Source organism: Cyrtonyx montezumae, unplaced genomic scaffold (genome assembly GCF_038088225.1).
Source record: "Cyrtonyx montezumae isolate F1298 unplaced genomic scaffold, pur_monq_1.0 scaffold_29, whole genome shotgun sequence".
In the NCBI taxonomy this organism is placed as follows: domain Eukaryota; kingdom Metazoa; phylum Chordata; class Aves; order Galliformes; family Odontophoridae; genus Cyrtonyx; species Cyrtonyx montezumae.
Genome location: NW_027072033.1, coordinates 12196754 through 12222496, shown reverse-complemented (window position 1 = coordinate 12222496; position 25743 = coordinate 12196754). Strand labels below are relative to the sequence as shown.

At 43.1% G+C, this 25743-nt stretch overlaps 1 protein-coding gene across 1 annotated transcript in view; it reads right to left on the bottom strand.

The window, feature by feature from the left end:
• The window catches only part of ZNF462 (zinc finger protein 462), a 60445-nt gene that overhangs the window by 4957 nt on the left and 29745 nt on the right, over window positions 1–25743 (bottom strand). Inside the window, exons 2-5 of the mRNA XM_065740562.1 lie at window positions 15582–15833; window positions 9555–15037; window positions 8474–8638; window positions 6505–6776 (exon numbers count right to left, since the gene is read on the bottom strand). Of these exons, the coding sequence (XP_065596634.1) occupies window positions 6505–6776; window positions 8474–8638; window positions 9555–15037; window positions 15582–15801 (6140 nt within the window). The 5' untranslated portion in view covers window positions 15802–15833. The remainder of the gene's footprint in view (window positions 1–6504; window positions 6777–8473; window positions 8639–9554; window positions 15038–15581; window positions 15834–25743) is intronic.

The following is a 25743-nucleotide window of genomic DNA, read 5'->3' as shown; positions in this document are numbered from 1 at the left end:
TGTCTTTAATAGACAGATCAGTTATCCTCAGGGTACTTTTCACCGTGACCTGGAAGTCTGGGATGGAGCACATAATACACCCCTCGTGTCCTCGTGATCAACTGCTGTCCTCGTGATCAACTGCTTTGAAATCAGCACAGCTGGAGCTGCAGTGACTGATTGAGGTACAGGGCGGGTTTTCGGAAGGTTCCTGTCTCACGGGAACCGAGTGAGAGCGGCTAGTCCTGACAGATCCCGGCAGCTCTCTCTCACGAGAGGCTGATGTGGCGTAGGCGTTGCCAGGGCAATGGCGGGGGATTTAAAACGGTCAGAACCTGGAAGTAACACTCAGTCCTCGTGATCAACTGCTTTGAAATCGGCACAGCCAGAGTTGCAGTGGCTGATTGAGGTAAAGGGTGGGTTTTTGGGAGGTTCCTGTCTCACGGGAACTGAGTGAGAGCGGCCAGTCCCTTAGGCTGTTCTCGCGAGAGGCTAACGAAGTGTAGGCGTTGCCAGGGTTTCAGCGCCCTCGCCCATACCCCTCAGCTGAATCAGGTTCAGGGAGGGCAGCGAAGTGTCACTACCCACTGTTGGTTTGTTTGTGTTTATTTTATATATATTTTTAATTATTATTATTTTTTAAGTTATTACAATTCATATATACATTATTATTATAAACTATTTTTTATTTATTTATTTGCTTTCAATTTTCATTTCTTTGTTTTTATTCTTTTTTGTGCCATGGTCTCTACTAGACAGAGGGCTTGCCTTAAGAAGGCTGTGGCAACCCAGACAGAAGGTCTGCCTAGAAGCGTAGCTACACAGGTCTCTGGTTGCAAGGAGTGCCAGAGCCTGCTACTGCTGGATGAGGGTGCTAAGCAGTTCTCCTGTGCAAGGTGAGCAGGTGGAAGATCTGCTTAGCATGGTGGCTGAACTGAAAGAGGAGGTTGAGACACTGAGGGCCATCAGGGACTGTGAGCGGGAGATTGACTGGCGGAGGAGCTCCCTAGAGCGCCAGAGAGAAAGGCACCAGGGAGATCCCCCGCAATTGGTGGTGGACTCCCTGACCTGTCCCCGTAGGGCAGAAGGGGGATATCTGACGGACCGGGAGGGCTGGCAGAGAGACCCTGCTCGGTACCCTGCTCAATCTCCCCCTCTGCCTCCCCAGTGTCCCCAGATACCCCTAAGCAATAGATTTGAAGCATTGGATGTTGAAGAGGTGATAAGGGGTGAAGTGCAGGAAGATTCCCACAGGAGGCCACCAATGGCAAGGCAGTCAACTCCATACATTGAGACTGCTGCTACTAAGAAAGAAAGGTGATCGTAGTGGGTGGCTCCCTTCTAAAGGGAACTGAGGGCCCCATTTGCAGACCAGATCCAAACCGCAGGGAAGTGTGCTGTCTCCCTGGGGCCCGGATCAGGGACATTGCTAGAAGACTCCCGAATTTGATACGCCCCAACAACTACTACCCGTTACTCATAGTTCAGGCAGACTGCAATGAAATATCTCAGAGAAGTCTGCGAACTATGAAAAGAGATTTCAGGGGATTAGGGCGATTAGTTCAAGGGGTGGGAGCACAAGTGGTGTTTGCTTCCATACCTTCTGGGGTGGTGAAGGACACAGAATGGGCTAGGAAAACACAGGTGATGAATAATTGGCTGAGAGGTTGGTGTAGAGACAGACACTTTGGGTTTTTTAACCATGGGGCAGTTTACTCGGCTCCTGGCCTGTTATCTGTTGATGGAATGCACCTGTCTCAAAGGGGGAAACGAATTCTAGCACAGGACTCATTGAGAGAGCTTTAAACTAGCTGTGACGGGGGAAGGGGATAAAACAGGGCTCTCCAGTAAAGAGCCTAAGGAGGCTGTGCTGGAGAAAGGGGTGAGGCAGATATCTCAGCTGAAGTGCATCTATACCAATGCACGCAGCATGGGCAATAAACAAGAAGAGCTTGAAGCCATTGTGAGGCAGGCTAACTATGACCTTGTGGCTATTACAGAAACATGATGGGACCTCTCCCATGACTGGAATACTGGGATTGATGGCTACAAGCTCTTCGGAAGGGATAGACAGGGAAGAAAGGGTGGTGGCATAGCTCTCTATATCAAAGAGTGTTTTGATGTTGAAGAGCTTGAGGTTGGAAATGATAAAGTAGAGTCTCTATGGATAAGGATCAGGGGGATAGTTTTTAGGAGTGACATCATGGTGGGGGTCTGTTATAGACTGCCTAGTCAGGATGAAGAAATAGATGCGGTGTTCTATAAACAACACGTAGATGTTGCACGATGGCCAGCACTCGTTCTCATGGGGGACTTCAACTTCCCTGACATATGCTGGAAATATAATACTGTGCAGAGGAAGCAGTCCATGAGATTTCTAGAATGTGTGGATGATTGCTTCCTGACACAGCTGGTGCAAGAGCCTACCAGGGGAGATGCCTTGCTAGACCTACTCTTCACTAACAGGGAAGGATTAGTAGGAGATGTGATGGTTGGAGATTGTCTTGGCCAGAGTGACCATGAAATGGTGGAGTTTGCTATTCTGGGTGACGTCAAGAGGGTGACTAGCAAAACTGCTACCTTGGACTTCCGGAGGGCAGACTTTGACCTGTTCAGGACGCTTGTTGCAAGGGTCCCTTGGGACTTGCTCCTGAGGGGTAAAGGGGTCCAGGAAGCCTGGATGCTCCTCAAGATGGAAATCTTAAAGGCACAGGAGCAGGCTGTCCCGGAGTTCCATAAGTCGAGCTGGAGGAGAAAAAGACCAGTGTGGATGAACCGGGAACTTTTGTTGAGACTCCGAGAGAAAAAGAGAGTCTATGTCCTCTGGAAGATGGAACAGACTACTTGGGGTGACTACAGAGAACTGGCCAAGATTTGCAGGCAGAAAGTTAGAAATGCTAAAGCCCAGCTTGAACTTAGACTGGCTGCTGCTGTAAAGGAGAACAGGAAACCCTTTTACAAATGTATTAACAGCAAGAGAAAAACGAAGAAAAATTTCTCTCCTTTACTTGATGAGGCAGGGAATGTAACCACAGATGATAAGGAAAAGGCTGAGGTTCTCAAAGCCTTCTTCACATCTGTCTTTAATAGGCAGCAGTTATCCACAGGGTACTTTCCCTGACCTGGAAGTCCGGGATGGAGCGCATAATGCACCCCCTGTGATCCAAGCAGAGATGGTCAGAGATCTACTCCTCCATCTGAACTGCCACAAGTCCATGGGACCAGATGGGATCCACCCAAGGGTGCTGAGGGAGCTGGCAGAGGTGATTGCCGAGCCACTTTCTGCCATCTATCAGAATTCCTGGTTATCTGGAGAGGTCCCACAAGATTGGAGGCTTGCCGATTTGACTCCCATCTACAAGAAAGACCGTAAGGAAGACCTGGGGAACTACAGGCCTGTCAGCCTGACCTCGGTATCAGGGAAAGTTATGGAGCAGATGATCTTGAGGGAGATCACACGACACGTGCATGGCAACAAGGGGATCAGACCCAGCCAGCATGGGTTCACCAGGGGCAGGTCGTGCTTGTCCAACCTCATTTCCTTCTATGACTGGGTGACCAGACTGGTAGATGAGGGAAAGGCTGTTGATGTAGTCTACCTGGACTTCAGCAAGGACTTTGACACGGTCTCCCACAGTATTGTCCTGAGGAAACTGGCAGCCTGTGGTGTGGACAGGTTCACTCTTCTCTGGGTGGAGAACTGGCTGGAGGGCCGTGCCCAGAGGGTAGTGGTTAATGGAGTTAAGTTCAGCTGGTGTCCTGTTATGAGTGGTGTCCCCAAAGGGTCAGTTTTGGGGCCCATCTTGTTTAATATCTTTATTGATGATCTAGATGAGGGAATTGAGTGTACCCTCAGTAAGTTTGCAGAGGACACCAAGTTGGGAGGATGTGTCAATCTGCCTGAGGGTAGGGAGGCCCTTCAGAGGGATTTGGATAGGCTGAACAGCTGGGCTGAGCTCAATGGGATGAGGTTCAATAAGACCAAGTGCCGAGTCCTGCACTTTGGCCACAATAACCCCATGCAATGCTATAGGCTTGGGGGCAGAATTGGCTTGAAGAATGTAGAGAGGAAAAGGACCTGGGGGTGTTGGTTGATGCTCGGTTTAACATGAGCTGGCAATGTGCCCAGGTGGCCAAGAAGGCCAACGGCATCCTGGCCTATATTAGAAACAGTGTAGCCAGCAGGAGCAGGGAGGTGATCATCCCCCTGTACTTAGCTCTGGTATGGCCGCACCTTAAGTACTGTGTTCAGTTTTGGGCCCCTCACTACAAGAAAGACACTGAGGCCCTGGAGCGTGTTCAGAGAAGGGCAACAAAACTGGTGAGGAGTCCAGAGCACAAGTCTTATGAGGAGCGGCTGATGGAGCTGGGATTGTTTAGTCTGGAGAAGAGGAGGCTCAGAGGAGACCTTATTGCACTCTACCACTTCCTGAAGGGAGGTTGTGGTGAGGAAGGGGTGGGCCTCTTCTCCCTGATAAATAATGACAGGACGAGAGGGAATGGCCATGAGTTGCGCCGGGGAAGATTTAATTAGATTTGAGGAAAAATTTTTCTCAGCAAGAGTGGTCAGACACTGGAATGGCCTGCCTAGAGAGGCGGTTGAGGCACCATCCCTAGTGCTGTTCAAGAAACGTTTAGATGAGGTGCTAAGGGATTTGGTTTAGTAGCTTAGTGGGTAGGGATGGTGATAGGAGGATGGCTGGACTAGATGATCTTGTAGGTCCTTTCCAACCTAATGTATCTATGAATCTATAAACCACCAGCCTCTGTGTGAAAAAAATTCCTCCTAATCTCTGATCTAAACTTCCCCCATCTCAGTTTAAAACCATTCCCCTTCTCCTATCACTATCCACCCTTGTAAATAGGCAATTCTTCCTCCTGTTTATATGCTCCCTTCAAATACTGGATTTGAGAAGCCTGAAGTGGATTCTCCCCGCAGCCTTCTCTTCTTTAAGCTGAACAAGCCGAGTTCCTTCAATCTTTCCTCATAGGAGAGGTGCTCCAGCCCTCTGATCATCTTAGTGGCACTTTTCTGGACCTGCTCCAAGAGCTCCTTCCTGTACTAGGGCCCCCAGCCCTGGATGCAGTATTCCATATGAGGCTTCACAAGAGCTGAGTAGAGGGGGACAATCACCTCCCTCTCTCTGTTGGTGACCCCTTTTTTAATGCAGCCCAGAACACAGTTGGCCTTCCGGGCTGTAAGCGTGCACTGCCAGCTCATGTGCAGCTTCTCATCCACCTGGACCAGCAAATCCTAATCCTCCAGGCTTCTCTCAAGGAGATCTTCCCCCAGTTTGTATAAATACCTGGGGTTGCCCTGACCCAAGTGCAACACACTGCACTTGGCTTTACTGAACCTCATTAGGTTTTCATGGGCCCTCTTTTCCAGCCTGTGCAGGTCCCTCTGAATGGCTTCCCTTCCTTCCACTGTATCGAATGCACCACTCATATGTCTAGTAGTATCCATGCTTCTCCTCCCATCACCTTTTTTACTGTTGACTGCTCAATCCCATTGATCTTTTTAACCTGTGTCATCACCTTACCATGCCATGATACCATCAGAGATCTTGGTTTCTAAGTTTCTTCTCACATGTATTTGATTGTAGTCTTCAACAAGTTTTAGAGTGTACGTGACAGTGTTACGAATGCTTATAGTGGATGAGCATGTGGATCATCCATTCTCTTCTTAAGATAGTAAGGAAGCAGCTCTCTTCCCAAATCTAGATAAAATGTTTGTCATGTGTATGATGTGTCACAGAGGAAACTCTCTGCATCAGTACTAGTAGCTTTCAGAAAATATTCCCTAATCTCCCTCTCTTTTTTTTTTTTTTTTGCATGGGACATACATATATGATTCTAAGAACTCACAACTGAGCTGATAGCAACATCAATCACTAAGAAGAAAATCATAAGGAACCTGCCTATTTATGATGACTTCATATTTTCACTATGCTGCATGAGACAAGATAATGAAGTCTTACATGTCATGCTGGTACGTAACTGAGATGTTTGTAGAGTGAAACTGAACATAGTGGTTAAGAAAAAAAGTCAATTTTTTTAAGGAAAGTTTATAATAGCTATTTAACATGAGAAATGAAAATGCAACTGTCAAGAAGCTGTAGTCATTATAAACAATGTAGTTATGCACATCAGAAGTTCAATATACATTAAAGATCTAAAAGGATACTTTACTCTTATTGACTTGCCATGTCTCATGGATTTGTTAAGATTTCATAAGTGGGATTCACTATTTACCTACTGAAATTATTTGCTTGCATGCTTTTCCTTTACATGCAACAAAAAGAGGCTTAAATGAAATTTGAGATATAGACTTTTTATAGAGATATGACTTTTTATAAGCCACCACTCACAATGATGGTCAAAGGTTTTGTTGTGCAGAAGACACCTGAATGCTGAAAAAACTCTTCCTCAAAATCAAATTGAGGGTGTTCTTCAACGTCAATCTACAAAACAGTAGTTCTGGTCTGTGCTTCTTTTGAAAACAAAATTAAAGCCACAACTTACTTGTGCCTGAAAGCAGAGACAAAGGAGCAATACTGGCAGCTGTACTTGTCTTCGCGGGTAAACATGGCCAAAGCCAAGTGACTCCTCTCGTGAGATCGCAGACCCTGCATAGACATCAAAACCCGGTCACACTGGCTGCAGTGGTAGCCCCCAGGCCTGGTTTCATCTTCCAAGGATGTTCCAGATTCAGCTTCTGCAAATTCCAGAATGCCAGCGTCTTTGGCTCCCTCAAAACCCTCCAAAGTTGTGTTTGAAGAATCTTCAGCTTCCTGCTAAAAAACACATACCACCCCAAAGCCATCAATTCTCTCTCCCTTCTGCCCCTCAGGCTTTCCCATGTATTTATTTTAATACCTAGGCTTCCCACTATATTATTTTTCTATATAAATCCCTATTAATTTCTACCTGAAAAAGAGGCCTACTCTTTGGGGGGAAATGTAACTTTCATAAAAGTTAAATAAAGCAGAGTAGTCAATATAAATAAAATAAAATAAAGCAGGTAGTCAAATAAAGCAGAGACAAGAAACTAAATCAACTTTCTCTTATATGCCTTTATGTGACATATGCCTTTATATGAGTCTTCTAGACTGGATCAGTGAAAACTTTCTAAGATATAGAGTAAGACAACTTTATTTTCTTGTAGTTTTACTCTATTTACTCTACAAACTAACAGCTTAGCCAGTTTCACACTGTAGCTGCCTATCTGTCAAATTCACAAGCTCTAAGATCCTAGAAACCTTAGAAAGTAAACAGAAAATTTATTTTCTTACTTACTTTCTTAACTCTCCTGTCATTTCCCTCTTCTAAACAAAGCATGTCTTTCTGCAGCAACTTTAAAAATCTGTAAGAGTATATGTATCATGTTCTTTTAGGCTTGGATTTCAGATTTTGTTGCCATCTGCATAGTATCTTTTTATTCAAAAGATGGCACTGATCCCACATTAACTTCACATGAGAAACAGGGAAGAGAGGAAATAGTCTGAAAGGAGGGAAGCCTCTGGTCTGTCATTACTGTCAGGCAAAGTAAAGGAAGGGCAGTAGCAGGGCAATGAGAGCTCTCTGGAGGAAGCATGAACTAGGCCCTGAAGGATTCTGCTTCCTTACACAGCTGGTGTCATGAAGGAAGCATCCTAAGTCAGGTACTGAGACCTGCAGCAGGAATCTTTAGAAAACTGCAACACAAGGAGAAGGAATACACAGCTATTTCCCACAGCCTTACTGTACCTGCTCTGTCTCTGCTGATGTAGTAGAAATCAGGCTGTGTAGTACAGCCAATCCTTGGAGATGTCTTAGAAGACATCTTCTTTCACAGGGAGAAAGGAATGACATGCTTACAGCTAATCACTTTAATGGTACCATTGGCTCAGCTGGCCATCTGAATGTTTTATTTGAAGCCAGCAAAGGAATTTCTTGTGAAAAGGTATATCATGAGCAACTTCATCCATCTGAATGTGCACACTCTTCTTTAAAAATAATAATAATGAAAGAAAAGGAAAGGAAAGGAAAAAGGAAAGGAAAAAGGAAAGGAAAAAGGAAAGGAAAAAGGAAAGGAAAAAGGAAAGGAAAAAGGAAAGGAAAAAGGAAAGGAAAAAGGAAAGGAAAAGGAAAGGAAAGGAAAAGAGCACTTTTATGGCTTAACTAAATGGAAAAGTAGCCCAGAATAGGTGTGAGAAAGCCTCCTGCTCATAAACCAAGTCTTTCGGTCATCAACGACATCCATTCCTTTGTGGCTGAGAAGAAATGAGAATTAAATAGTCTTCGTGCCCCTAGATCAAGAGTGGAAAAAAGTTAAAACATCTTAAAATAAACAAAGTGCACTGCAAAAATTCAGTTAGATTAAAAAAATCATGCTGAAATGGAATATCGAATTCAAAATCCATTCAACTACATGAGAACCCTCCACAGGTTTTCAATCAGTCCTTAATTTTAATCAACACAAAAAGTTGCAGTCACAGTCAAAAGTTCTCACCTTTACTGTAGCTGACACAGAAGAGACATTCCCATACTGGACGTGTTTACGGAGGTGATTACAAATGGCTCGAAGTGTTGGATGGACTTCCACACAAAACTTACACTTATAACCAACCACTTTTCGTTCTTTAAGTTTTGAAACATCTTCCAAGTGTCCAAAAGCCTATAAGTACACAAGCATAAATAAATTCATACACTAAAGTGTGCACTGCTATCTCATTTTTAGGAATACAGACTAGATTTTGCAGCTGGAAGAAAATTATGCTTGATGAATGAGTCATATTTTGATAAACAGCAAGGTCAAATTTTATTGATGTCTGTTAATGCCTACAGAATAAGAAGGCAGGACATCTGTACAACAGAAACTTTCAGTTTTCGCATAATAGCAGTACTCCAGAAATCTACGTGATTTGGTCTGAAACTGTGCTCCTTCATAACACCAGCACTTTCCCAACAGCTGTGAGGATCTTTTCTGCAGCAACTGTATTCCACATTGAAGAAGAAAGAATGGGGCGACAAAAGAGCACAGTTTGGTTTTCTGGTTATGAGACACTTGTCCAAAGCTTCAGTCATCAGACAGATTCCTACCATGTTACTATTTAGCGCTTTATAAGAGAAAGTACCAGAAGAAACAAGATTGAGAAGGAAACTAAATTGTTATTCAGTGGTACACTTAAAATGGGGCTGGGTTATAAAGAATCTAGTACGTGGCTGCCTTGCAACAAAAGAACTAGGAACTGTCAAATCCAGATGGCCTTCCAGAAGGGTAGGAGGGAGGAAAGATACAGAGAATACTGAAGGAAGCAGTCAGAAGGCTCAGGGCCTCCTACAGAACATAGAGAGACGTGGAAGATAAAGGAAAGGATGAGGAAATTAAAGCCGAATGTGTAATTGACTTATGGAGCTCACTGGCAAGCTGAGTCATTCATTAGCCTGTGGTCATTTGGCTGTCAAACAGAACATGCAAGTGGGCATTAGTAACCGGCAGCCTCTTGGGGTGCAGAAGGGTAGTGTTTTTGCTTTTCTCCCTTGGCAGGGAAGGGAAAATAGGGAAAGAGACCAGACACACAGAGCCTTACCCTCTCTTGTTTGAAATCTGCAAATGCACCATCTGCATATTTCTGCTTGCTCAGAAGCTGCTTCCTCCTCTCCTGACGTTTGGCACGTTTCTGGAATTCCTCATTGTGACCATTCAAGTGTGCAGTCAGCTCTGCCGTGCTATGCAATTTCATATCACAGTGCTTGCACTGGTAGACAGCATTCTGAGAGCGGGTGCCACTTCCCAGTATGGTGAAGTCTCTCTTCAAATCCTTGCTGTGGTGGTCAGTGTAATGCATGCACAGCAGCTCTGCTGTGCTAAAGGACAGCTTAAAACATTTTATGCACCTGAAGGGAAGCCACTCAATTTCCTGAGCCTCACTCTCCACTTCAGGCTTCTCAAAGTCATTCCTCTCTTCAGCTGGAGTCAGCTTTTCATGCTCATCAGCATACACAGCAGTGAAGTAACCCCCAAGCTTGCTTGCATGCTGCTTCTTCGGGAAAACACCAGGGTGGCGCTTCATGTAGTGGGACACGATACCCTTCTTGCTGAAGGACTGGAAGGAACAAAGTGAGCATTTCTTCTTCTCTACAGCTCTCCTCAGTTCTTCACTTAACTGAGGAGTGTCATCTTTGGGAGGAGATGGAATGATCACTTTATTGGGTTTGTCACTTACTGTCCTGGAGGCTGCTAAGCAATGAGTGTAGTAAGCATCAATGTCGTGTCTTTTCTGGTAGTGCGCCGCAAGCCCTTTGCGGATAGGGTTAGTGTAAGAACACAGAGCACATTTGAAGAGGTTGTTCTTGCCCTCTGGCTGTGCCCGGACATTGTTATGTTTGATGCGGTAGTGCCTGGCTATCCCCTTCCGGGTAGAGCAAAAATATTTGCAGAGCTGACACCGGAAAACTGTGTGAGACACTAAATGAGAACTGGAGAAATGAGGTGCTGCAACAGAGATTTCTCCAACATCCTCAGCAGTAATTTCTGGAGAGGCCTTGATTTCAGTCACCATGTCTGGCTCCAGAGAAGCAGATACTTTTGGTGGTGACTGAGCAAAAACATCAAATTCAGGCTGATTGTGATATTTCTCATAGTGAATCTTGAGCTTCTCCAGCGTACCATGAGTATAAGGGCACAGTTTGCATCGATAAGCACCATAGCCTTGCTTGAAAATCCTACTTGTCTCTTCCACATCGTTCTGAGCAATATCAGTTGACTGCTCCACATCATGAACAAAGTCTTCAGCAGTGACCTTTACTGATGGGTGCCGCTTCTGGTAGTGTGTAAGAACACCATGAATGCGTGTGTTTATATATGGGCAGTGTCTACATTTGTACACGGCCCCTGGGTTAATGTCTATATCCTGAGCAAAGTCTGCAGCTTTCACTTTCATACCAGGATGTTTTTTGCCATAATGTGTCAGAAGTCCATGCAAGTTGTTGTATTCAGACTGGCAAACTGTACACTGATAGGGAGTAGAGGAGATGGCAGGGTTTGCAGAAGACAGCTGCACAGTTTTCTCCTGGGAAAGGCTGGGATCCTCTGCACTCTCTGCTTCCTGATCCATCTGTGGGGTTGTTATCTGGTCTTCAGAATCTATCCTGACCCCAGCTTCATCAGCCTGTGTGCCAGATTTCTCAGCAGCGTCTTTCTCCTTGATGATATCTAACAGCACAGATTCATCCCCATTCATGGCCCAAGGGTGAAAGGCTTGGTAGTGATTAGTAATATCCCAAATGGAAGATGCTTCAAAAATGCAGTCTCTGCATTTATAGGTCTTTGCCTCTGCTGGCAACACTAAGGCAGGAGGGGAAGGATCGGGACCTGCCCAGAGTTTAGTCGCCATGTAAGTATAGTCAACATAATGCTCAGGATGTCTCCTTTGGTAATGCACAAGCAAACCACTTGGCTCTGTGTGTGAATAAATGCACCACTCACAGTGATAACCAGCCTCAATCAAACCATCCAAAAATGCCCACCTCAGAATGGATGTAACTGTGGCTTTCAGATTTGGGTGATCTTTCTTAATATGCTTCCTCAATGCATAGAAGTAAGGTGACGTGTAGCTACACTGTCTGCACTTGAGGGCTCTCAGTTTGGACTTGTCCCGTTCAGTGCTAGAAGTGTGAGCAGACACGCCACCAGACGATTTCTTCTGGCTGCGATCACATAGGCTTCTAATGGTGGCTGTATGCTGCCTAATCACATCTGCATTAGCTTTGAAGTCACGATGCTTCTTTTGATAATGAATGAGCACACCTTTCACAGTTCGGTTTCCATAATCACAGTGTTGGCAGAAAAACATTTCATTCTCAGGAGGATTCACAGAACTCTCAGAACCACCTCGGCTCAACTGCTGCATTGACACTGGTGGCCTCTGTATACCAGGTGGCAGCTCACCAGCCCTCATCATAGCTGCAGTGGGAGGTGCCTGTCTGATATATTTGGCAGTGACCTTTATCTCTGGGTGCCTTTTCTGGTAGTGGACAAGCACTCCCACAACTGAGCGGTTGCTGTATGAACAGTGTTTGCAATAGTAGAGTTCAGCAGCAAGGTCTGGGGGTGGTGGTGGGGGAGGTGGAGAGGCCAAGTTGGACAGTTTTGGGGAGACAGGTGTCCCCATCTCAAAAGACATCTGAGCAAGGGCAGAGCCCCTATCAACAGAAACTACACGCATAGTCTTCTGAATTCTGAAATATGATGCTTTTTCTTCGGGGTGCTTTTTCTGGTAATGAACCAAAACTGAATGCATGTTAGGGCTTGCAAATGAACACACATCACAGTCATAAACGACCACACTATTGACTGAAGGTTCCTTCTGATTTTCACATTCGGGGCTAAAACTCTTGGCAGCACTTTTGTTAAAGCCAGCTGGAACACCAGCCCCACGAGCCACAGGGGTAGAGGTTGCCATAGTTTTTGGAGCAGAATTCAAGATCTCTCTTAGTGTTTGAGACTCTGTGTTCAGACCTTCTTGCTGTTCAACAACGTAACTTGAAAATATCATTGCATTGTTAATTTTCACTGTGGGATGCATTCTTTGGTAATGTGGCATCAGGCTTCTAACATTTGGGCTTGTGTAAGAGCAGAAGCGGCAGCGATAGATCAAATCAGAATGATCAAAGTTCAGTACATTCATAGCTTCAGGGTGATGTTCTCCATAATGCTGCTGCAGGTCTTCAAAGTTTGTGTAGTCAATATAACACTCAAGACATCGGTATACTGCACTATGATCATTGGGATCCAAGATATACCTAAAGCTGAATTTAATATAGGGATGCATTCGCTGGTAGTGGGTGCTAACACTCCGGGCAGATTTGTTGCTGAAATCACAGTGTTTACAATAGTAAAGCCTGCCAGAGTCATTAAACTCTGCATTCTCGTTGTTCTGATCAGTACCATAAATGTTTGACTGGCTGCCCAGAACAGAGGCATTAGGGCTCTGATGTTCCTTCATGCTGACAGAAGAATAATAATCTTCTTCATCTTCTGATAGAGTGAGCTCAATCTCTGCTCCATTGGCAGAATTGTAATCATGCTGCAAGCTTCTGAAGTTCGTCTCCTTCTGGGAATCATTAGCCTCCCTTCCCCACATTTGCTGTGGAGCGTAAGAGCTGGAAACTTCTATCATTGGTTCTGTTTGCTCTTCTTCTCTGTCTAACTCCACTTCTATCTCCACCTCATTGTCTTCCTCCTCTTCCTCATCATCCTCTACATTAATCACAGCATCTTCTTGCTGTTTGTTTTGACTGATTTTACTCTGCAGATTACTTGCTATTTCATCAATTCTAGTTCTCTTTTTCACTGGTGAGAGATCTAAAGGGAAATCATTTGACACCTTCCGAGGGGCCTTTGCAACAAAATTATTTTTAGATGAGAGCCCAAGGATCGAGGTCTGGCTCTTCTTCACCGTGCTAGCAGAAGTATGAGCATCTGCCTCACTCTCTTGTGTTGTGTTGGATGGTGGTCCATCATATTTTGGCAAGTTGTCACAGAATGAGTGCTTGTGCTGCTGATGAACTCTGAGACCTTTCAGAGTCGTGGTGGAATAGTTGCACATTGTGCACTTGTATGGATGCTGTGAGTGGGGCTGGGGTGACTGCTGCTGTTGCTGTTGCTGCTGCTGTACTGGTTCTATCATACCAGCAGACTTCCTACCATTTATATTTCCACTCTCAAATGACACTGCGCTGTCATTCAAAGAAGAGGCAATGCTTTCAGCCTGAGAATTCACAGTGTCCCAGTCTGATGTTGTACCTGTATGGCACTGCTTGTGGGCACCAAGTTTTAATGAACTCTTACAAGTGAAAGGGCATTCATCACACTTGTATACAGCCGTCTTACCAGACAGGTGGATGTTCTCAATGTGACGGGAAATGCTTCGGCGGTGCATCGTCAGAAAAGGGCAAAAAGGACACTGGAATCTGTTCATATACCTTCTAAATGGAATTCCCTTTGTCTCCAATAGTTTGTTGCCATCAGATCCCATCAGCTGCTCTGCAGACATTCCTGTGGTCTGGTGATCCATGGAGTTCAAGCCATTCTCACTGTCCATTTCATTCAGCTCTTCATCTGAGCTGGAGTCATTTAGCATACTGTTTGTTTCCAAGTCAGCAGAAGAATTTGTCATATCAGCAATTCCATAGCGGGATCTGTCAGACAAATTAACTATGCTTGAGTTGTGAGGTGACTTAGGCTTCATTTGAGGGTAAGACACAGAAGAAAACTTGGAAGATGTAGAAGAGTTGGGCCTGATAAGGGAATTGCCCATAGAGCTCCTGAAGTTTGAGACATTAGCATTCGACATCTCACGTCCCGCTGTATTCATGGAAATATAATTAGAGTTTGGGGAGGCATTCTGGGCACTCTTATTCTGTACATCAGGTGCACTGGTTCCTTCTTGTTGCTGCCTCAGGCTTGACAGTATTTTCACCATGCTGCGGTGCTTCTTCATCATGTGGTCACACCAGCGCTCCCTTCGAGGTGTCTGGTAGCTGCACCATTCACAGCAAAAGTTGCCCCTAGACTTTGTCAGGGGCTTGACCATGGACTCCAAAATGCTCCGCTCCACCACCTCTGCAGGCAGCTCCTTGCAGGGTTCCTGCACTGGCACAGAAGCAGATGTCGATTCAGATATAGCAGTGGAAGCTGCAGGGGGAGTTGAACTCTCTTTCAAGTTGTTTTTGTGATACATTTTCTGGTGCTTAATAATCCTTGCACGCCTGGGTGACTTGTAGGTGCAGAACTGGCAACTGAAAACTTTGCCAAACCCTTCATGCATCATGATGTTGTAATTTAAGGAACTAGCGGATGGTGGCCCCACTGAGCTCCCCCCAGCCTGTGCTCCATGAACCTTGCGTGTGTGCTCTATTAGGAGGTTTTTGGAACGGAAGTAACGCACACAGAACTTGCACTGGAAAAATCTGTTGGTTGGTTTAGGATTTGGAGCCATATGCTGACCATAGAAAGACTGGCTCTGGCTATAGTAACTTCCAGTCCCCATCTGACTTGTTGCATTTTGCCCTAAAATGAGAATCAAGGTGAATATATAAATAAATAAATAAAAGAGGCGTTTTCTCCACCCACCCTGTATGCTTAAGAATACAACTGCACCCTGTATAGGTAACGATCACACCAGGATTCTCTTGCTTACTTATGGTAATTTCTATGTAGCTGGCAATGTTCAGAAAAATGACCACTGTGGACAACATGTACACATATATAATACTGTGTACAGTCAGGGACAGGCCATTTCCAAAATCATTTTTTATGGGGGAAAAAAAATAGAATACTAATAAAATTGAAAAATTTGAGAAGCTTCATGGTAATGAAGAGCAACGAAAAGCATTTCAAAGCAACAGATGAAAAACAGCTAAGAAATAAAACCACTCTCCATATTTGTACTTACTAGAAAAGCTGTGATCAGAAAAAATATGGCTGAAGCTAAACACCTGTTTTGCTGCCACAGCAATAGCAATAATGTAATTTTATAGTCACATTATAAGCATTAGCTAATACATACTGAAGTAAGCCACATGAGAAATAGGAGGTTAGAGTTGAGATTTACCTGCCATTTCATCTGCAATTGTAAATTCATCCTTTACAGAAGAAAATTCAACTTCAGTCTGGTTGCTAGCATTCATGGAACCAGACCTTGGCTGGCCAGGACTTTCCTCAGATACATCAGTTGGCTGCAGGAAAGCGGTGTGAACATCCTGAATATGAGCTTTTAGGTCTTCGTAAGATGGAGCTCGAAAATCACAGCCATCACACTGCAGCACCTCCATGGTTCAAGGATGATCTTTTACATGAGAAAATTCTGCAAGAGAGGAGATAAAGAAGAAAGGTTTTACCATTTAAAAGGACTCTAATAGATCACATCATGTTTGTAAAGATAGTCATTTTAAAAGATTCCATAACTACTGCAGTGTAACACTCAAACTGTACTTACTGCAAGAAGCATCAGTTTGGATTTGCATCAAGTCCTACCTAAGCAGTTAACAAGTTGCTGACTAAATACTACAGTCAACATTCTGACAAATGACAACTGATTCAATGGACTTTGTCCCCTTGGCTTTTCCATTACACTGGACAGAGCCACTGTTTAGAAGTTTGTCTTGATCAAAGACCAGAACCTGTATGCTACAGAAAATGACTCCTAAACAATCACATACTCCAAATTACAATCAGAAAACAGTTACTACTGTATCTGTGACCCCTACTCTAATAAATCTTTGAACGTGAAAAGCACTGTATGCTTTACTATCAGGAGATTAAAAGCCTCCGCAGGAAGAAAACTGCCTTTCAGATCAACATTCTGGTAGCACTGATGTTGGTGGAAAACCTGGACATAACTGCAAAGGTGAGATGCAGCTACTTCGTGAACTCAAGGTAGAATGGTTTATTTTGCCTTACCTTCACCAAGGTATTCTACAAGATGACAGAGGGGATTTCATCAGTGTATATCGGTATCTAATGAGGGAGAGTCAAGTGGACTCTTTTTTGGTGACAGAATAACAGGCAGTGGGTAAAAAACGGAACACAGGATGTTCCAATTTGAACACGAGGAAAAATTTATTTATTCTGAGGGTGACAGAGCACTGGAACAGGTTGCCCAGAAGAGTTGTGAAGTTTCCTTCCCTGTACACAGTCAAGACCCATCTGGACACCTCTGTGTAACTTACTGCAAGGAGCCCACTTTAGCAGCTGGTTGGACTAAGTGATCTCCAGAGATCCCTTCCAAGCCCTACCATTCTGCGATCTCTATTCTTTGTTACAATGTTTACTGCTTCATTTGAGTACATTCTGGAGACATCACCCTTGTGAGATATTTGGGAGAAGGTGAGGATTGGAGGAAGATAAGAGACAGCAAAGGGGACAGGAATATTGCTAAAATAAAATGGAAATGTGTAACGAAGACTTATCTCAGAAACACTATGGCTCCCTTTATTTATCCATATGACATAGGTACCTTGAAGTACCAAGTAACATAAGCCATGGCAACATGAAGTACAGAGGTTTAGCTTATGAACCAATTAATCCTGTGTCAAGAGTTGCATACTTATGCACTGCCATGAGGGTGAGGAGACACAAAACATACACAACACAAAAGGCTTAGACTCTCTTACTTTATGCAGTATTTAGACACCAGAGCAACTGCTGTCTAAATACTCCAATGTTAATAAAATAATTACTTCTTGAGTTTCCACATGCACTGCTGAGCTAGGGATAATAAGGTCCTTCCAGAGGACCATGATGCAAAAACAGCCCAAAACGCTGAAAATTCCACACGTCTACTGCATTATGAGTACAGAGCTACTTCTACAGCGAGAAGGCTCCAAAACATTAATGCAATGAAATAAGAGAGGATATTGCATCAGGATTTTATATGAAAGAATGCTTCTTCTGATAGCCTGCTAAAATAAACTTCTAGTAAGGTAAAATTCTTGACAGTCTGAGAACACAGCTTCTCCACATATTTACCTACGGTACTTTGCAGGCTGCACTGTGCTCCTTCCCATTCCACCCCCTCCCTCCCACCACCAATGAAGAAAATGAACACTGTACCAGCTTCTTTCGGCTAACAAAGTTACAATAATCGAGATACTCGAGCCTTTATGTGCAAGCACCAGACCAAATTATGTGGAAGAGGTTGCTATCTGCTCTGGATCAAATTACAGCAGTGACTGAAGCCCCACCCCACGTCTCCTTTAGCACAGTCCATTAGACCTGAAAACAAATTTTTCCATGGAGCAGACGACTCCTGCATTTAGAGCACTTCACAGAAAAGCAGATCATCCAGTTTTCACTACCCATCCCCCCAAGCTTAGTCCTTTCATCTCAGCCAAACAAGCCACAGCTCTGCTGAATGTGTTTATCACACTTTCAAGAGATATGAGCCCCTGCGTCACTGAAGCTTTAAGACTCACTAAGCTGCCCTAGTCCTCTGAGCTTTGGGAGCAGCCATTTTAGCTCAGACAACTCCAGCAGTGAGAGGCTCATAGCTTCTCGCCCGTGCACAACATGGCCTCACTTATCTCAGCTTCACCTCAAGCACACCAGGGTGGATGTTTTTTTTTTTTCGTTTTTCTTTTTTCCCTTTTTTTCCTTTTCTTCCTTGAGTGATGCTTGAAAAATCAGCACCCCAAGATACAGCTGCCCTTCTCTTGCGTGCCTTGCACCCCAAACCATGTCGCTGCTGTCCCCCTGCACTGCTCAAGCAGAACCTTCTCTCCCTGGGCAGACCGTCAGCAAGTATCTCCCAGGGTTGGTTCCCTGTCCCATGGATGACAAATGTGACTGTTCAATCTAGAAACACGGCATTACAGCATCAAGATTCTGGTCCAAGCTGTCCTACAGGCAGAAGGAAGGCAGAACCGAGCCTCTCAGCAGGAGGAGGGCTCGAGCGATGGGGGAGAGGGAGGGGGGGCGCGAGGCAGACAGCGGGCCTCCAGCCCCTGAGAAGCCCTTCTTCTCGGCGCAGAAGATACACCACACCACTCCCTTGCCAGATTCCAAAGTCTAATGACCTTTGTTAATCACCAGCCAGCCGTCTGCATCAGCAAACCCTGCCAGCAGACACACCCTTCAACACAAAGGCTGTAGCTATGCCTTTTAGGAGAGGTTCTCTGAAAGCTCCATTGTGTGGAAGAGAGGAAAAACAACACGCACACACAAATCCCTCTTCCCCCCCCTCCTTCTCCAGCCCCTGAAAAACTTCAGACCCTTTAGAAACACCGTCACAAAGCGCTTACAGCTCCGTGTCTCCTTTGGAAACTTCAGGACAGCTTTCAAAATAGAACAACAGGAGAGCAAACCTGAAGTTCTGAAAAATGGAATGCTGAGAACTTCAATAGATATTAAAAGAATAAATAAAAATCATCATCATCATCCCCACCTCCTGAAGCCACAATTATTTCATACACTGACACTTGGAGAACATATCCTCAAGGATGCTGGCTTTTGACTGGACAATCTTAGATCAACAACAGAACCTTTCTGCTACAAATCAGAGAAATCACTAATAGCAGCTGATTAAAATCTAATGAGCACTTTCTAATGGGTTCTAGCTTGTAATGTTAGCAGGAGCTATCTCACTAAGGTAGCACCAAGTCATAGGCAAGGTTAATCCTACAGCAGCAACGAGGAGCAAACATCAGGTACAGCTCCATGGATTTCTATTTTATGTTTTTGCTAGGTAGCTTGCTGAAAGTAAGATGAACTAATTTTGTGAGAAATTCTGCCCTACCATTTCATTTTCCACATTTTTCTTTAAAATTTGGGCATTTCACAAAGATGAAGAAAATCAGCAACTGCCACTCTGAGCTCATATATCAGAAGAAACTGAAATAGAATGTGTATCTTTCTTCTTCATTGTCTGCATAGAACACAGAACAGAAAGATCCACCTACCCACCAGGGAAGAGCGTTGTTGGTGCAGATGTTAATACACAGGGAAGATGTACAACCCAAGCAAAGGAGATAAAGCAAGATCTGCTTTTTTTTTTTTTTTTTTTTCAGTTATTACCAGCTAAAACAGTACCTTCCATACATACAAAAAACACTACCTTCTATATTTAATTTGTTAATAAAATCAACATTCCTTAATCACTTCAATTTTCAGATAGCACCAAAAAGAAAATAAATGAGGTGCTAAGGGATTTGATTTAGTAGTTTAGTGGATAGGAATGGTGATAGGAAGATGGTTGGACTAGATGATCTTGTAGGTCCTTTCCAACCTAATGTACCTATAAACCTATAAATAAAAATATGGGGGGATGGGGGTGTAGGTGAGAAGGGAGTTACCAAAACTGTTCGCTCAAATGCAGAACAGGAAGCCTAGAAAGAAGACAAACAAACTAAACAACAACAAATAAACCCAACTACCATGAAATGAATTCATAAATCCTACAAGCACTCTAACATATTCACAACCAATCTCTTGAGACCACATTGCCCACAGATAACATGATTTCTAAAATACTCTTACTAACGTGATGGTAACCTCACCAGATTATTAAAATGCCATTGTCTGACTTAATTTGCATTTAGAACCTCTTGTTAAAAGATACGTCTTTAATGTTTAATGCAGAGAATATGTATGCTCATTTCCCTTAGGAGCAAAATGATTCAAAAACATTGAACACTAGAGATTCTGAAAGCCATGTAGTCTTAAAGACCAAAGTTGAGGTGTCAAGTTGTCCACTGTATTCTTCTCTACACTCCTAAATATGTGAGAACATCAGAGAAACAGTTGCATTAGATTTCTAGGTTTTGAAAAATCCAAAACAAATGATAATTGTGCTTGTTGAACAACAGTCATTACAGAATTTGGCAGCAGCCAAAGCAGTACAAATCATTATGTTTAAGTTTGGTTTTAAAGCTTCAAAATACAAAATTAATTGTGAAGCCTAAGGCGCTGACAAAATTGAGCTTCTGTGGTAGGCTACCCAGCCGTTGTATTTTGAGGAGTCAGCAGTGCTTGTAGGAGTTAAGAATATGCACATGCACAACCACAGCTGAGAAGGTCACACAGACCACACACATTGTGCAAAAACAGCTCAGTATGGGTAACAGTACATTCAAAATAAAGAAATCACCAGAATCCAAGCCTTCCTATAGGCAGATGATCAGACACATCTTCATCCCTACCTCGTTTGGGCGCAGTGCACAAAGTTTTCACTTGTTGCTGAGGTGAGCTGAAACACAGCATCCCTGGCACTACCCATGTAGTGGGCTAAGGAAGCAGGAACACCGCTTAGCCTGCTTTCAGCTGACAGTGCTCCCTGGGATGCAGAGTATGTGTCAGGGCCCTGAAGGACACAGGACCCATGAGCTTTGCTTCACAGCACTCTGCACCTCTGCCACAGTGTCTATATACTATAAATCCATTCCAGCCCCACTGAGGCCTTATCACCCCATCCAAGGTGCAGGATTGCCTGTTAGATCCTCAGTCATGCCCAGAGGCTGTGGGTGGGGCTGGCCTACAGCTGCCCCTAAACCTGTCCGCAAGGGGATGCCTCAGTGCCTAGACCCTGTGCTGTGTCTTGGGGGAGTCCCATTTTGCCCCTCATTTATCAATGTCTGAACAAAGCTTACTTCCCACGACTGGTGTCACACATCTCACTGAACTCACTGGAAACTTCATTGTTGATTTTTTTTTTCCTTTTTGTTGTTCAAGATTAAGCCACCAGAAATGAACTACCAATGTGACTCACAAACAGCACACTAGAGACGAAAGCTGTGGAGAAACCCCATGGCTAATACCACAAGCCAGGCATTCCTCCCTCCTGCAAAGGTATGGGTTTCAGGAGGCGCCCTGGTCTACAGCTGTGGTGGCCCCTGCCAGTGGTGCCACCCTCACTCCATGCAGTGCTTGGTTCAGCTGCATAGCAAGGGGCTGCCAGTCTGATGGTCTCACTGATTTGCTCTTGCCTTGTTTATTTATTTAGGGTGATACTCTCTTTTTATAACAAAAGATAGCAATGGAGGATATAGGCAAACAGGTGAAATGGTAGGAACAGTGTGAAATTTGAGGATCTGGAAACCCAAAGGCCATTCTGATTGGAGGAAGACAGCTTAAACTTTAATTCATATGAATAAATTAGTGAGAAACTCACTAATTCAACAGAGTAAAGAGTAAAAAGTATTCAAGAGTAAACTCAACATTTAGCTCAAGTCAGGCATACCTAATAAACTCATGGGTCTTTTTCCATGACTCTGTGCCAGTCAAGTTAGGAAGATTCTTGGTCCTCTGGTGGTTGACTTTGGAGTCACTCATCCAAACTCATATAAACTGAACTTAAATACTGTTTCTTTTCCACTTTTTTTTATTATTATTATTTTTATTCGTTTATTTTGCTGATGTGGATGGGGAAGACAGATAAGGAACTATCTGACAGAACTTAACACTGATGAGACCCTGTGTGTTGGGTTGCAACTGTTCACTCATATATGGTAAATTTCTTATTTTCGTTTGAAGTACTTACAGTAAAATATTATCACCAGGTATGGGTTTTACTGTCAAAATTTCCATTCTGATGCCCAGTTTAGGACCATTTATTTCAATCTGAAACTCAGCAGTTGTGCCCATGAGAGCAATATGTTAGCTGAGATATGTGATTCTTAATCCTGCTGCCTATTTCTTCCAGTAAATACTTTACCAGTCCATTCTTACTTCTGTTGATGTACAAGGACATTCATAGCACATTAAAATATAAGATGCTGCCAAACTTTTCAGAAATAAACTTCTTTTAGAGGTGCACGACAACTCAGTGATAAAAACAATTACCTAACTGATATAAATATTATATAATAATGTTTTGTATATTTATATATATATCTATATATCTATATATGAATATATATAGATATTTATTTTTTTTTTTTTCCCCCTGAAATATATATCTGGAAAGCTGAACCTCAAGTGAGCTCCAGGTTGGACTCCACTAGAAGAAATCTTTCTTCATATGTAATACAACAAACTTGTCAGAAATCTTGCTGTCACAGAAAACTGGGTGACTGACTTTCTTGATACCTCTGGAGTTCAGTCATAATTGGTATTTGTTGCATGTCCATACTTCAGTGAGTGCATTCACTTTATTTATCTGTTACCATACTATGTATTGGGTTGTTGCAAAGCTACAACATAGCTTTCAAAACCTTCTGCACTGAACAAAATATAAGCAACAATATTCTTTAAGCTTGTAGAAGGCAGTTACACAGTGCTGGTAGCTGCCCAGAAACATAGATGGCTTTTTTGATTCTAGGGGAAAAAAAAATACAGAACTTATGGTTATTTTTCCCTGAGAAATAAATAAATACATAAAATAACCTGAAACAGGTTGATATGGTAAATGTATCACTACCAGGTTAGTTGGTTCCTTGAGTCTCTGATACCAGAAAAACAAGATAAAATATAGGAACACATCAGTTTAAGCAGTGTATCGAGGAAAAAAACTGCAGTCCCCAGCCTCAAGAAGACCTAGCAAGTGATGATTATTCCACTGCAAAATAGACAGTCTTTCATAGAAGGAAGGTTAAAGATGGAATACTTAATCCCAAATCCAAGTGTTACTTAAAATAAATTCAAACTATTTAAATAACTTAAATAGGAAGAGCCATGAGGTGCGGACGGGTGTAATTGCTGCAAGTAACCTAAATACTGGTGGCTTAATTTTCAATTCTCAAAAATAATTTGATTGTTTTGGTTTTTGTTTGTTAGGTTTTGGTATCCTAGACTATAAATGTGTATTTATACTATAATATAATGTAATGTAATATAAATTCCTGAAGGATACTTTCAAACTTTAAAAAAGATTGCCACTACTTAACTGAAAGAAAAATGAAGAAACCATCTTATGACTGTGTATGTTCCCCTTATCTGTTAGGCTTTTTAGTATATAGCATGATCAACTGAATTGTGCAAAGAACTTCAGACGTGTAAGAAGGTTATCAAATATCAAGTGCTTTCGCTGTGAACAAAAATAGAATGTGTTTTTCTTGTCTTCTGAATTACTTTCAGGGCAAATTATTAATCTCTATAGAAATTAATGCTCTTTAGAGACTAAATAAGTAAATGGTCAGAGTAGGACCTTTTTCTTATTCAGTATGCTGCTTACTTCATTTACTGTTCAAAAGTAGCTGTGGAGGTGCAAACACAGACACAGTTTTGTCAACTTTTCCTTTAGTCCAGCAGATTCAATAAGCAGAACACCACTCTGGCTACATATCACAAGACAATACAACAACTATGCTTCGAAAGAGAGTAATTCTGATCAGATAGGCTCTTTCTTTTCTACAGAATGAACTTAGCTTTCTTTTTTAGCTTTCCTTTTTTAGGAAGAGAAGAAGAAAATGAGGGACTACACACATGCACAGAAAGGCATTAAGCCATTTTTACGAGAAGAGGTGTTTAAATTCTGAAGTTAACCTGATAAAATAGAAAAGGGAACATGGGTCAGCACAGAGCAAAGTAGAAATCATATCTGCCACTTGGTTCCATTACTGAATGGTCACAGGAAGAAAGCAAAGAAATTCACCTCAGTGGCAAAACCTTAAGTCTCAACACTCTAATATACAGATGTGTGCTCAAGAGGAAACTGGGCTGGCCCACCAGGAAAACAAGATACCAGAACAAAGCAACTTTGCTTCTGCGCCCTGCTTGATGTTGGTCCTCACATTGCGTAATGCAACTGAAGGCACTATATCCGGGGTTACTGATTTTCAGCTGAAAGCATATTGTCAGTTACCTCAAGAAATCCAGTTCCTGTGATTGAAATAAGTGTACTCCCCTGAGTGCACGGACTTGGGTGAGGAAGATGTCAGTAGGTGGTGCTGAAGAACGCAGCAGCACACTCTCTAGGTACTCTAGAGACAATCCAGTTTCTTCTAATGCATTGGAAATAACATCTTGCAGCCCTTTTATCCAAAGGGTGCCTTACTATCCTTATCCTGACAAGAGCAAGAGGAGGAGCAGACTCCTCAGCCTGGGAGAACTCCAGCAAAGTTCTCTTTCTTGCTAAGAGAAGTCAGACCCAATGTAAATGGGGTCCTGACAGTAGTGAAAGAGACAGGAAAAATTCAACCACATATGCTGGTACAACGTGAACTGAAGAGGGAAAGAACAGAGCTGTGGCTGAAGACAAAAAGATTATCTCCTGATGGCCATCTGCCCTTAAATGAACCCTCAGACTTCCTAGCCTTTTGTGCTTTTAAAAGCAGTCTTGCTGTTCACCAAAAAGAGATGCTCCACTGCACGGTCTCATGGCTTATAGCGCTATGGTTGGTCAGATAGAAACATGCTTTAGGGAGGACTGATGTTAGTTTGCAAGGAGTACAGTGTTTTTACAAAGGCTAAATACAGCTTAAAAACTGGTGACAGAGCTAAACCAACTGCTAGATTACTTTAGGGGCCACAGAATTTTAATCCTGGAGCTCTGAGATTAGACCAGCCAACACAGTTGGCTTAAAATGCAAGCAGCAATTCTCAGCAAAGCCACAGAGATGGCCACTAAGACTCAAGCACTCAAAACACGCCAACAGAAAGGGTAAAGCTCTGGTTTGTAACTGCTACAGAAAACTGACTTTGAGAAACTAAAATGAAGAGAGCACCATCATGAAATACAGATCTGAAAAGCTGCTTTGCTGGACACATGTTCTTGAAGAAGGACAAACTGGTCCTTTGTGATAGCAGTGGTGACAGAGAATGAATTAGGTTGATGGGAAGAGTAACCTTTCAGCCACTGGTTCAAACTCCTGAGATCATTTCCAAAATCCAGCACCCAAATTCTAAGAAAATTTCACAGAACAGTTGGGAACCAAAGGAAAGTTGCATGGATCAAATCTAAGAAAAGTAAAAGGCCACTGCATGCTTTCATCACTAACATGGGTTCAGTTTATCAAGGACCTGGGGATGATGTGGCTCATTTTCTTACACATGCTCTTTAGATACTGCACCTTACCAGTCCTCTTTCAGAGGGTTAACACCATGCAGGTAGTGTGTGGACAGGATGAAAAAAGGCAGTCAGAAATATGTTTTTTACATAACCAAAGCACCAGAAGTTTTGTTCTTTACCAGCAAACAAAGCTGAGAAGAACATCATATTATCTGATGCAGACCCAAACCCATTTCATGCATTACTCTGTAATTATAAAGCAGGGTCTGTGTCTAAAATAATACTGGAGGACAAGAAAACACTAATTAGTAGAGGTTAAAGATTGTTTTGCATT